The following is a 13,726-nucleotide window of genomic DNA, read 5'->3' on the forward strand; positions in this document are numbered from 1 at the left end:
ACTCGTGATGAGAGATCTTTCTACCCATCATTGTGCAACATACTGTTGCAGTAAATCCTTTGTATTTTAGTTATGTATTTTGAAACTAGAAAAAGGATTTCCTTACAGCAGTTCATCTGAAATTCAGTTACAACTAATACAGGAAGGCCAGTGATACTGTTGGGTGGAATTACATTTACATTTTATTTATTCAGCAGATGCTAAATAAAAAACCTTGTTCAAGGTGAAATTACTCTGCCAACTCTGGGATTTCAACCAGCAACCTCCTGATCATGTATACAATCTAATACAACCCCTAATCTGCTGAGTCATACACTGCCCCCACAATTAAGTTAAATTAACCAGGCAAATTACAGGTCATTAAACCTCAAGTGGGGGAGATTTGTGCAATTCCCACAGCATTAAGCAAGAAACGTGAATTAGGAGACAAGGTTTCTTTAATTGTTACAAAATGCAAGGTAACCCAGGTTTGGCACACATCTTACAAATTATCTACAGCTGCACAGTAACATTAGATGCCTTTTTATTTATTCATTTTTCACAACTTATTAAATTTAAAAATTGGGAGCACCAGTTCCTATATGCAGATGCTAATGCGAAAATAAATGGTAAATGAAAGTTATAATTAGCTTCAAGAAATACACATCTTGTGTCGCATATTTGCATACTGTATGTAAAAATCAGAACACCCTAGAAATGGAGAAATTATACAAAACCCAAAACAAACAATGGAGAAAGTGTCGCTGAGTTTTGGCTGAGCACTATTATCAGAGCTGAATCGGCTTTCCTGTGAAGATAATGCTGATTTCAGAGCCTCTAAGCAGAAGTAAACAAGTGATTTTTGAGGTCCTACACCCTCATTTATTACGGCGACAGGCTATATCTGGTCTGGGACATTGACCGCCAGTGGGCATCGGCCCGCACACACCTTACCTGAAAATTCTCGGTAAGGGCCAATGTTTTGATTGGGATACTGTTCCTGATCAGCACAATTGCAACCTAAAACTAAATGCTTCCATAGAACTAAGCAATACTTTTTAACTGGAGTCTATACAATGATTTCTCACACGCAAGGATCTACAGCAATATGCCGTTTTTATGACCCCCATGGCTTGAGCTGGCTACAGACGACTCATTCCTCGGTGACACTGGAGCAGTCTGTCCTCACTGTCCCCAGAGATCAAACATTCCATTCGATTTCTACTCTGGCCGGTTTCAAATAGGAATCATTATAAAAATATAGTAAAATATGAGCATCAGAATCAGCATCTGGACGACGATTTTTTCCCACGCATGACCACACTTGCGATTCTGAATGGATTAAAAGCAGCCACTCGCTACCCCCCATGATGAGCAGTCAGGAATTCCGAAAAGCCTTTCGTCTGGAAGGAATGAACATTTTGTGGAAAAGCCAGACAACACGGGAATTTAGATACTAGAATTTAGAAGCACTTTGCTACAGCAGGCACCGCAGACCTCATGGCTTTCGGTATTCATACACACATCCTCAGCCGGACAAAAAAAAAATTAAAGATCAACGGTTAAGCCATAACAGTTGGCATTAACTAGCAAAAACTATCCCCAAAATAACAGGACATCAAGGCTGAAGCTCTAGCAGACAAATCGATATATACAAAAAAAAAAAAAAAAAAAGACAGCTAAAGCAACATAGCAGTTTTGTTTCGTACATAAAAATTTGTGTGAAGTTAAAACAAGGACCACAAGTGGATAGAAATCGTAAAAGCTGTAGTTACAGATGCTGTAGTGTGGATTTCTTTGGCTACAACTGACGTCTTCGTTGAACATAACAGAACCAAAATAGCTACAGCGTAGCCGATTGTACCATATCTCAGATGAAATGCTACATCATCGATGGAGAAAGCACCATCAGACAGAATCACAAGCCCAGGACCAAACCTCCCCGATCTGCTGCAGCGCAATCGCCATGTGGTTCTTAATCACAGTTGTTTACAATACGACAATAAGAGTGTTCCTGAAGATTCAAATCGGTCAGTAAATGTCCATGTTTACAGACAAGGTTACGGTTTGTCATATGTATGCAAATCTAACCAAAAAAAGAAAAATATAGATATAAAACCTTTGTTATATACAGAATCTGTAGTTTGATTTTTGTTTTTAAAGCATAGCGCCACAAATTATATTTGCATAAGAAATTGTACAGCACACAAAAAGAGTTGGTGTAGAAACTTAACCCAAGTTGGTCATAGAATAGCCTCACATTAAGGGGAAAGCTTGAGTGTAATCAGATAAAAAAAAAAAATGTATATATAATCAGGAGAATTTTTGCGATTAAACAAAAAATGGCCAAGCGTGTGACTAGGTCCTCTTGCTCTCATCCAAGGTACTGGCAGTCATTCCTGAAAGTGACCTATGCATGACCTCCGCTCCACTTGTCAAACACAAGACTGAAGTCTAATGCACCAAAGTGTGCCAGTTGCAGGAAGTCATAAGACAAATGGGTGACGCTTAAGGGTGAGCACACGACTCGACTGGACAGTCAGTCTTCAGACAGCAATTGCTGTTGGGGCCAAAACTGCTATGAAAAATCAGTACCATGGGCGGAGCATCCTAACCCAGCCTAATATGGAACTCGAAACACCAACATAATATAACAAGAGAAAGTGAAGCAATAGGACAGAGACGAAGGGGGGGGAGGGGGGACAATTACAACAATAACTTTAGATCCATTGCTCAATAACACACACAGGTACAGTTCAAATCTTCAGGTATTCTGTGGGCATGTGCAACATTTAAGAACATTTTTACAGCAATGAAGGTTCTTGAAACACCATTCCCCAGACAGGTTCGGCAGAAGCATTGTGGTTGGGGTCTCCAGTTCTGCCTGTCCATTGTCCACTGGGGGGGGGGGGGGTAATTTGCATTCTCCGGACTGACCCTGCTTGACCCTTATTTTGGACCCCCGTGTCACTGGACAGTGACACACAGACCAACGTGATCCTCTCCCCTCAGAGGCAGGTAGGGGAGAGCGATCAAAAAAAAAAAATCAAGAGGTGCTCAGCACATCAGTTAGGAGGAACCAACGTCGCTCTTTTTACCTGAAAGAGATGCAACATGGCATCAGAACAGGGACCCAGCGTGGGAATATCACATTACAGTTTAACAGGGAGAGCAGCACTCAACAAAACGGAAAGGGCATGCTTCCTGCAAGGATGCCACTTTCACTGAAACGGGCACAGCTTGCACTGGTATGCAGGGGCAGAATGCAATGAGATACGGTTGCTTTATTCACGGTCCTTTGGTGCTTCGGCTATAACAGGTGAAAAAATGGACAATGAAACAGGTGCCAGAGCACGTCAAACAGCTTAATGAAAATGCTAGTGCGCGTGAGCATGTCAGACACGCTAATGAGAATGGTGACGACAGAGAGGAGACTTACATGGCCATGTTTGCATGAGGCTCTGCACGGAGCCGCCGCCGGAGAAGAAGGCCCACACGGCCATCAGGACCATGATCACGTACACAGGAGGCAGGCTGCCCTCGTAGGTGGGATTCAGCAAGGACTGTGGGGGGCAGGGGGGGGGACATCTTATACATGCGGTACAGATATATAGTACATAAAGGCATTCAGACAGAATAGAGAGACACTACAAAACAGCTCATTTAGCACATATCCAGTTAAAGTCACAGTGATCCACACTGCCCTACAAAGGCCAAACACATTAATTTGGATTTTCCACCCACATGTGTAGTTAGTAACTAAATGTTTTCTTCACAACCAAGCTATTGAACCAAGATATTTAGCACGAGTTAAAATACAGCTTAGAAGCCCCAATTCTAGTCATAACTCGTTTATCATGAAATATGTAGTTATGGTGTTTTGCCTTTGTGCGGCGGTACGGTCTGTCCTGGGGAGCCAAAGTGTAAGCTAGAGGCTTCCCTGAATGGTATTCAGTCACAGAGTGGTTGCTTGAACACACACTCACTCACAAAGGGTAGTTTAAGTGCACACAATCTGAATGTTTCTGACAAGCCTTTCAAAGACTTCCATTTTTACAATAAAAAATAGAAAAAAGCCAAATAATGACCCAGCAGGACAGCGTTGTGTCAGCAGTACCATCACATACAGGGCAGTCCTTGTATTCCCTGTCCAACGCTCCACAGTGGACAGTACTGCAAATATTCTCTCAAGATCAGAAAGTCCACTGAATAAAATGGAACAAGGAGAGGCTGATAACAACCTTTGGATACTATGCGAGCTAAAAAAAAACCTGCATTTTTATAGACAACTTCCCTGCTGTCTTTACAGTGAACAGATAATCAGAGCAATATGGATGGAGATCTTATTTCATTCATTTAAAGGGATGCTACAAAGCCAAGGCCTAGACCTCAAGGTTATTAAAGCTGGGTTTACTTTCGTAATAGTATAGGCTTCACCTGCCAAGCAGATTACTTAGTTTAACTGCTTTTATTATGCAACAATGTGGAGAAATACATTAGATAGGAGCTGCTAAAGGAAACTTTCTCCTCTGTTGGGCCCACGTGAGTACTACTGTACCACGCAACAAAACAAGCAGCTATCTCGAGCTCACAGCCGCTTATCGGCACACGTGTTATGGGTGCGGACGTCACGTGACCGGTGGGAGGGGGAGGGGCATACCAGGCCAGATACTAGCAGGTGCAGCGACAGCACCACGGCGACGGCCCACCACCGGTTTCTCTCGCAGCTGTCGAAGAACACGACCCCCCAGAAGGTGTGGAGGAGAGTCATGGCCAGGGTCATAAAAGCTGCCGGGAGCAAAGATTAACAGGCTAATCATCATCATCATCATCATCATCATGACAGATCTAAAAACAGCATTATTATACAATGGACATTTCTCCAGGACAAGAATTAGGCTAATGATCAACAGAATATACATTATGAAAAATATATACTTTAAATCCAATATCATAGCTCCTGTGCATCATATCTTTCCTCTTCACTCCCCATGTTCTTAGTATACTGGAATTGCTCAAGCAGGGACGTGTTAGTGTTACGCTAAGGCACTGTTGCGGTAAATTCATGTTCATCTCCATTTTGATAATGATTTTCCACCACTAGGTGGAGACACAGCTGACATCTGAAGCCCTAAGGCTTGCAGACTATATTCTTGGGAAATTCCGAAAGAGGCAATACGACATTACACCGTTTTGTTCGGGATTTTTTAAAAGACAGGAAATATGAGAATGATGAACCATCTCCCAACCTGAAGTGATGAAGTAATACTGTGAATCACCAAAGATGCCTACGGTTCCAGGACCCAGGGAATCCGACAGGATGTTGATCATAGAGAAGGCTCCACTCATGATGCCAAAGCCAAGGCCAGCCACTGTAATGGACAGCAAATAAACGAGTCTAAGGCAACTCTTCACCATTAACCTGCTTACTCCTTTCCCAACCCTGGTCCTCAGGCAACCACAGATAGTCCACAAAAAACGTGGACTGTCTGGCAGGGAGCTGGAAGTAAAAACGTGGACTGTCTGGGGGTTCCAGAGGACTGGGTTCAGAAATACTGGTAATTACAAACTACTACAAGCAGAAGACAGACTGCAATTATTTAACAGGAACCAGGTGCTTAACCTTCAATATCTGTGTTCCTACGTGTACACAAAGTCCCCGTGTCTTTGTGTTTCCAATTAAAACACTTTAGACTGTTATACATGCCAGCAGAGACAGGAGCCAGCTGACACCAGCCCATCTGCCAGAGGGAAACTTACGCTTGCATTGTTCAAACACAAGTTTAAATGTGTTTCAAAAGGACCAATAACAGTTTTTATACAACACAACAGGGGCATCAGAAGCATTTTGAATGTGGGGGGGGGGGGGAAACACACTGGCATAAAACTAATATTTTATGTTAAATGTGGGGGGCGTCCCAAACGAATAACTATGAAATGTGAACGGGAAACGTCCCCCTCAGATTTAATGGTGGTGACGCCCATAGAACACAATATAACAATATCACTTCAGTCCTCAACTGTATGTAGAGCTAAACGCAATGCTTCCATTTAGTTCTGCTTTCTAACATTTTATATTGTGCATATGTGTACACACACACACACACACACACACACACACACACACACAGATATAATAGCCTAACATAGTACACACTTTGTACATTACATTGTACACTTGTACAACTGATTGTTTGCCAAAAAGTCAATTCCTCTCAGATTTCACAGATAGGACTCAGAGAAAGATCACTTTCAAATTTTGGCATCATGTTCTTTTTGATGCCAGACACTCTGGGTTCAGTTGCCACCCTAGTGCGCCCTCTACCTCTAGCTCTGCGAGTAGCACATTAAATTTACCCAACTGTACAGACTCTAGAAAAAGTCACACACATGCATTCTGTGTACATATTGATGACTGATTGTATGGCACCTGCATGCTATTGACAGACCTGCACTATCAACCAGAGTACTGTAAATACCTTAAGAGGCCCAGAAGCAAAGGGTGATTATAGAAGCCGTAAATAAATAGACACTGTAAGCCAAATCAGCCAATACGTGTCACACGGTACGGAGCTCCATGCCAAGTACAGAGTCTTACCCACAGAACGCGGTTTTACTTGTATATTTAACGTTCTGTAACTGAAACACTGGCCTCCATGTTGACTCAGCTCTTCCCCTGTTTTACGACAGGCATTCACATAGGATAAAGTCCTTGCCACGCGACACCATCTTTTTCCCGAAATGTCACATTCAAGTCACACGAAGCTGCCCGAACCACAGAGAAGTCAGGGAAGGGAGGAAAGGTGAGAGCAGCGGATAAATGGCAGCTCCTTCCAGGCTAAACTTTTCAGCGCCTCTGCAAGCCCGGGCACGCTATCCTGGATGACTAGGTTATTTGGTAAAAAGGGGCAGGATAAGGGGAAACAAAAACAAAGAAAAACTTGCTATACACTTATGATAATGTTGGACATAATTCTAAAAATTAAAGACAATTCTGAAAAATTATCACTAACCATGGCTTATACACAAATATATAAATGAACTGTAATCCAACAAAATAGTACTGCCAAGGTTATCTGCTGGTCCAACAAACAAACCCCAACACAAGTACCTTTTTTTCCGTAAGGTTTCCCAGTATGTTTCCCACATCGACAATTGTTCATAATGTTCCTGAATAATTAACACTCCGAGAGAATTAATTCTGTCACACATGTAGACTACACAGCTCTCATGTCTACATGTCAATCACTGAAAAGGACACTTTCAAGTCGGCTGTATGTTTGTCCCTGTTCTGGTACAGGGGTCAGCCTGACATTTCAACAATAAACCAAAAAAGGGACAGATTTCAAACCCATCCAATGAGGAAATATCACATCTTACAAATATATACATGACATCATCAGCTAACCACAACCAATGGCTTCCTCTTACCATATAATCATTTTCTATATTTACATTTTATTTATTTTTTCCCCAAAGCAATATAAAAGTTTCGGATAAGAGGACAGCATGAGCCAGCATACCTAGGGCAGTTGGAGTTACGGGTCGCGAGATGTGAACATACAACCTTCTGGTCATAGACTCGGATTTCTACCATATAGAGCTACACAGCACCCCCCTCCAAAAAACAGCACTTTGCTCAAAGCTTAGTGATTCACAAAGTCAAATCTACAGGCTCATGCACATACAGCAGCTTAACATTTCAATACCACTGTGACAACTGTGTTCCCATTCACAAAATATACAAGATACATTAGCGTTCATTTACACTTCTGTAAACACAGATACAAACAAATGATCCATTAACTTCACTGAATTACGGACAAATGAATTTCACGAAAATTAAAAACACTGATAAAAGTGGGCTCACCAGCTACAAGGGCACTATGGATATAGGGGGCGTAATCTTCTCTTGGAGCTTAGTGTGAGCTATTCTTGTCACCAGCACAGACCACTCTTTAGGTATTAGCGACCCATTTAAAAACAAATCAGGTTTATAAAACGGGTGGCTTACCACCACATGTGTGCCTTATGTATGGCAGGTGTGACCCCCAAGCATTCCGACAACTAGACAAGCACTGAACAGCTCAAAGGAAGTGAGAACGGCAGAGGAATGCAAAACAGGAAATGGACTTTCACAACGGCACCACCTGCAGAATGGCAGAAAAGCATCTCTCAGCAGAACGACGGCAATAAAAATACCGTAGGCCATCTGGCGGACTGAAATGGGCGATAGGTTTTCCTCGCTGATTGCAGCCAAGCCTTCGTTTGCCTTCCTGGGAATCGGCAGCAGCAGAGAGAAATGAGTCAGTGGACTTTTTTTTTTTTTTTTTAATGCAGCGCAATAACAGTGAGGATTAAAGGGCAGGCTTTCCTCTGATGAAACTTTAATAACAGGCATGCTCATTTGCATCTCTCAAACCACATCAGTTAATTTACATTAGCAGAAACAAACAAAAACATTGAAATTATAGACCACAAATACACTACAGGACTAACTACAAGACAGCTGTTTCCATGCAGTATAAATGTAATTACACTCAATCAAGACACTAAATAAGTGGTAGGTATAAGGAGGGAGGGAGGGTTGGATGGATTGACTGAACAGACAAAAGGGAAACTGTGGTATGGGTTGGGCCTAATAGCCTTAGTTCTCCCAGTTCACATGTTCTCCCAATGAGAGGTTAGTCAGTTACTATAGGACTCCATAATGAGTCACACCCTCTTCCATTAGGAGTTCTGACTGAGTGTTATGGCATCTGAAGGGACAGCAACAATGCAGAACAATGGGCATGGAGGCCTGCAGAGAAACTCGAGAGCTTCTGCACAGGAAGGTCGTAGCCTTCACAGGGAATATTATACTTATGTGAATTTATACTGTTCAACTCCATGGTCATTCTGACACTGGGACAACCATGCCATAAACAAAAAGGTTAAGTCAAGTTTAATCATGGAGTTGTTCAAGCCAATTTGGTCTGTTGGCTAATAAACAGAAGGAACCAGAGAACCTAAAAGGTGGGAAATTTGAGATTTAACACTGCCCACCCAAAAATTTGCTAGTGTTGAATACAGAAAAAGGAAAAAAGCATGAAAATGAAAGGTGTGACTTTGCTGTTCGGGATCTTTCCGGCCTGGATTACATGAGACGGCGAACCCACCTGAGGAGCCTGTAGTAGGCAAAGCGGAAAACCTCCTGCAGCACCACGGAGAACATGACCCCGAAAATGAGCAGGCCCTTCTGCGCAGTGGCCTCCTCCTGGCGGCTGGCCTTTACAGCTATGAACCACACCAGCGAGGAGAGCAGCAGCGACAGCAGCCAGAAGAAGGCCCTGTGGAGGAAGGAGAGAGCATGCTGACCTCCGTCTCACGCACAGCACAGGCGTATCACAGATTCACAACCAAATCACAACAAAGGGAAGAAAACTGGCCAGAATCTGGAGATCCTAACCCTGAATCAGAGTCAGACAATAGTCAGTCAAATTACAGCCTGCCACAAATTAAGGAAAATGTACATGACTTGTATGAGCACATTATTTATTGACAGGGTTGCCAACTTTGGTTAGCTGGCTGGAGTGAGATTTTCAATTGGAGACAAGTCTGCAGACGCACTTACATTTATGTAAGAGTTTCACTACCTTGTAAGTAGTCTGTAGGGTTTGCAAACTACCCCACGGCTTTTGATCTAGCCAATTTTAGGTTTATAATAGAATAATGCAGATTTGCCATAAGATTTCTCGTGAGCGTAATAGTCTGAAAGCGTGAGTGTCACGCTAGACACGTGAGAGTTGGCATCCCAGTATTGAACTGGCTAAAGAAAAGACAAGAAATACAGCTTATTGACCATTGGGATAAAATCTGAGATATTCAAAAGTTGGATAGATGGTTAAAAATATATAGTGCCACTTAAAAAAAAATCAAAATACCATACTTCTAGCTGCATATTAAAACAAACCCTCTTTTAAACAGGAAGCGCTACACCTTTAAACGCCCCAATTTTCCACTCTTTCAAGGGAAAAGGGGGGGGTATTTGCACAAGAAATGTGTTGGTACTGACCCGGCGATGAGGATGATGACTCGCAGGGGGTCCCTGGCGATGGTGAAGACGAAGAGAGCTAATGCCGGCCCGAAGGCGATGAAAGCGCACCCGAAAAACACGGCCACGGTCATTATTATCTACGAATCATCGACCCAGGACCGGGAATCAGAGGGCAAATAGCGGGGAAACGGAGCCCGACCGCGCGCAGATGAAGCCCTTTTCAAACGATACCAACAGCTGCCGAGTAGTAATTATCTTACACGGATATAGATGGTGATTGGCGATATATAACCAGCCCGAGGGACGCGCCGTAAGTTACCGGACAAAGCGCTTTACATCGCCCCTATTCCCGGATACTCCTTTACTTCAGATTATTAACAAATGCCGCCGTTCACACTTCACGCTTTCCCGTGTCGCCGTTAACCATTGTCTTTCTCTCGCGTGTTGGTTTATTTTAAATCGTCTGCGGATTTCTTCGTTTGATTCCCTCTCTGCGTATCTTTAAAAGTTAAGTTGAGCTTCCCTTTTCGGAGCAGCCTTCGCCATTTTTTCGCTCTTTTTCTGTTTGTTCCCAGTTGTTTCCTTGTCCTTCCGGGTTTACCGCTCCACCGAGGTTGCCAGGTCTTGGCAATTTTTCCAAGTCAAATCCTCCACAAAAAACGCGCAACGAGACCTGAAACCAATCCTAAAGGTTTAACAATGCGAAGGAGGCTGGTTCGCCGTTTTAGTATTTCTTGCTTTGATGGGGATCCCCCTAAATATTTTCCGCACCTCCCCTTTACTTGCCATACGTGTTTGCGCAGTGACTCTTATTCTGAGCCCGCGGGCATTTTCAAAGTATCCAAAAAAAAAAAAAAACTGACACCCCCCGGTCCTAATACCGAGAAACCTGGCAACCCAGTTAAAATTTCTTAAAGGGGACGCAGCGCGTCGCTCAAAACGCGAATCCCGCCTGGGACCGACAGCCTCTACGGGCGCGTTTATTAACGATCTGTCACCGGTGATTAAGTAAAGCATCAGTTTCATTCCGTGACAGCATAGTGTAGCTTGCCCAATACCAGCACTGTTGGCTCACACACCTGTGCAGTCCAGGATCTGAGTCTTTGCCCTGGGTCTAAATGTGTGGAGTTTGTATGTTCTCCCTATGTTGTTGTGGGGTTTCCTCTAGGTCAGGAGTGGGCAATCTTATCTGCAAAGGGTCGGTGTGTATGCAGGTTTTTGGGGTAACCTTTAGGGCAGCTGTTGAAACCCATGTGTGGGAGCTCCCGTACACACACCGGCCCTTTCTGGCAGCCTTGCTCTAGGTTCTCTGGTTTCCCCCCCACAGTCCAAAAACATGCTCAGGTTACCAAATTGTCCATTGGTGTGAATGGTGTGTGTGTGTGAATGGTGTGTGTGCCCTGTGAAGGGTTGGTGACCCTTCCCACCTTATGCCTGCTGTGTCTGGGATAGCCTCCAAAGCCCGAAGACCCTGCACAGGACATACGCTTTGTCTGCAGGATTTTAAATAACAAGCTATTTTGTAAATGGCCATGATAAGACGGAAGATGTCAACACCTTGATCAAACCAGGGAATACAGACAATGCAGAACTACTGCCTGTCATGTGATTTGTAGATTTGACTGAGCTATACACAGTCGTTGATACTGGAATGGGAGAAGCTATAGGCAGAATAGGCAGCTGCCTGCCCCCCCCCCCCCCCCAACTACCACTCAGTGGGGAAGGTGTGTGATGATCATCGATTTTCTTTTTGGGGGGCCTCCCAAGTAAAGCTTTGCCTAGGACCTGTGGTGAAGTACAGCTCTCCCTGGATAAACGTGTGCTAGAATAAATATTGAGCTTATATAAAATAAATTATCTACCTGGAAATAGAGTCTGGTATCCGGTACTTATTTATAGTGACGGTCTGTAGACAGTAGCAACCCGACCCATGCGTCCTGCTTACTGGTGACCTTAGTGTGGATACGTCACCAGCTACTGCCAACGTGCAGATAATGTTTGTCATCTGGAAACACCTGGAACTCCCTAAATAAGGTCAAAATGAAGCAGAACTGGAAAACAATGGACCACATGGTCTGATCCGGCTAAAGTTATTAATTATAGTTGTGTATATATTAACTGCACATGAATGCGTTGATGGTGATGTGCAGTTTGTGGTTCTGGCTTGCTAGCTTCCCCCTAGTGTGCTCTCTTCTGAACCCAGGGCAGATGTGCTGTAAACGCATGCTGCTAATTGTGCCCCTCCCCCGATTACTGCGATTATTGCCGAGCTACAATACATCCGTTCACATGCTGCAGAAAATAAGAATGTGGTTTGAGACTTTAAAATTACATTTTATATAGTTATTTTTTAATGTACAAAGGGCTTTGTATTATTTATGGCCACAAGCAGGACCGTGGTTAAAGGATACGTGTTTGTAACCTGAATCGTGCTGTTGGTCCCAGAAGGATGCTGTTGTACCCATGGACAGGATTTAACCCAAGTTGCCTCAATAAAATATCCTGCTATGAAGATGAAATCACTTTTGATCATGACTAAGCAAGGACAATAATGACTATACTATGTTGTGTCTACTTGAGAGATGCACAGCATGCATTTTTGCGACAGTACACACTTAATCCGGGGTTTTTGGGTGCTGCCCGTAGGGAAGCACGTGCCCCTCTCCTTGAGTGAGGTCATTAACCCCTGCTGCAGTGGGGGTGCGGGCTGGGCCTGCGTCTGCTGTCTGACCCCCAGCTTTCCTTATTTAGTCATTTTGTAATAAGTTGCTAAATGTAAATGTAAAACATTGCCTGATACATTTAACCAAACAATATACTGCTATACTGTAGGATAATGTAGATGGTTTTCCAAGTGCAGTGGACATTTTTCTTTCACATCCAGAAGGAGAGGGCCCCCTGCTGGCAGAATTATTTTGCCAGGTTTTGCACAGACGTTTCTCATCCTCCTTCAGATGTAGCCAAGCTGTTTTAGCTTCTGAAATTTGGTAACCAGGTGAGACAAGGCAGTGCAGCTGCAATCAGCTGAATGCTAAAATCTTGAAAGTACCACAAAGCAGAATATCACATGACATAGTTTTAGTTTGTATCTTTATAACAAAGCGGAGTATCGGTGAAGGAAGGTTTTATTAGATAGAAAAAAAGACGTCTCTGATATTTGATAAAGGTGTGCTTTTATCATTTCAGTTTATTTTAAATTAAGTGGAATTTCACTAATAATTGGATATTCTTTCATTTTCAATGTGTCAGTCATTTTATATGCAGATCAGTCATTCCATTTTCCAGTGATTATGCCTCATGGTAACACTACCTTAGTAAAAACAAATTGATGCATGTAACACGACCCTCGCGGGGCACATTTGGCCCACAGGCCACTTCTTGGGGAGCCCTGCACCAGAGTATGCAGGTCTTTGTCCTTTTCCAAAACCTCCCCCTGGGATCATAAAGTTGCTATTTATCTTTAGACAATTAAACCAGCATTTCCAATGCCTCCATACTCACCCCCAGCGATTCCTTAGGTCAGGGATCTCCAACTCCAGTCCTGGAGAGCTACTGTCCAGTAGGTTTTCTATCGTACCTGGCTTATGGTGAGCCACATCTGTTCCTTGTATTTACCTGGGAATAGGTGTGACTCATCATCATTAGTCAGGTAGGACAGAAAACCTACTGGACAGTAGCTCTTCAGGACTGGAGTTGGAGACCCCTGCCTTA

At 43.3% G+C, this 13,726-nt stretch overlaps 1 protein-coding gene across 2 annotated transcripts; it reads right to left on the reverse strand.

Annotated features, from left to right (window-relative positions):
- Positions 1-419: 419 nt before the first annotated feature.
- zgc:114200 (Gamma-secretase subunit Aph-1b-like) lies at positions 420-10,840 on the reverse strand. 2 transcript variants are annotated; one of them, XM_049019780.1, is made up of 7 exons: positions 10,034-10,840; positions 9,138-9,308; positions 8,182-8,255; positions 5,229-5,351; positions 4,640-4,767; positions 3,419-3,542; positions 420-3,077 (listed from the first exon to the last, which is right to left on the reverse strand). In XM_049019780.1, the coding sequence occupies exons 1-7, from the start codon at positions 10,144-10,146 to the stop codon at positions 3,049-3,051; spliced, it is 762 nt and encodes a 253-aa protein (XP_048875737.1). In that variant the 5' UTR covers positions 10,147-10,840; the 3' UTR covers positions 420-3,048. The 2 variants fall into 2 exon arrangements, with proteins under 2 accessions (XP_048875737.1, XP_048875736.1); XM_049019779.1 differs by having other exon boundaries at positions 420-3,542.
- Positions 10,841-13,726: the final 2,886 nt, after the last annotated feature.

This window comes from Brienomyrus brachyistius, chromosome 7 (genome assembly GCF_023856365.1).
Source record: "Brienomyrus brachyistius isolate T26 chromosome 7, BBRACH_0.4, whole genome shotgun sequence".
Lineage (NCBI taxonomy): Eukaryota > Metazoa > Chordata > Actinopteri > Osteoglossiformes > Mormyridae > Brienomyrus > Brienomyrus brachyistius.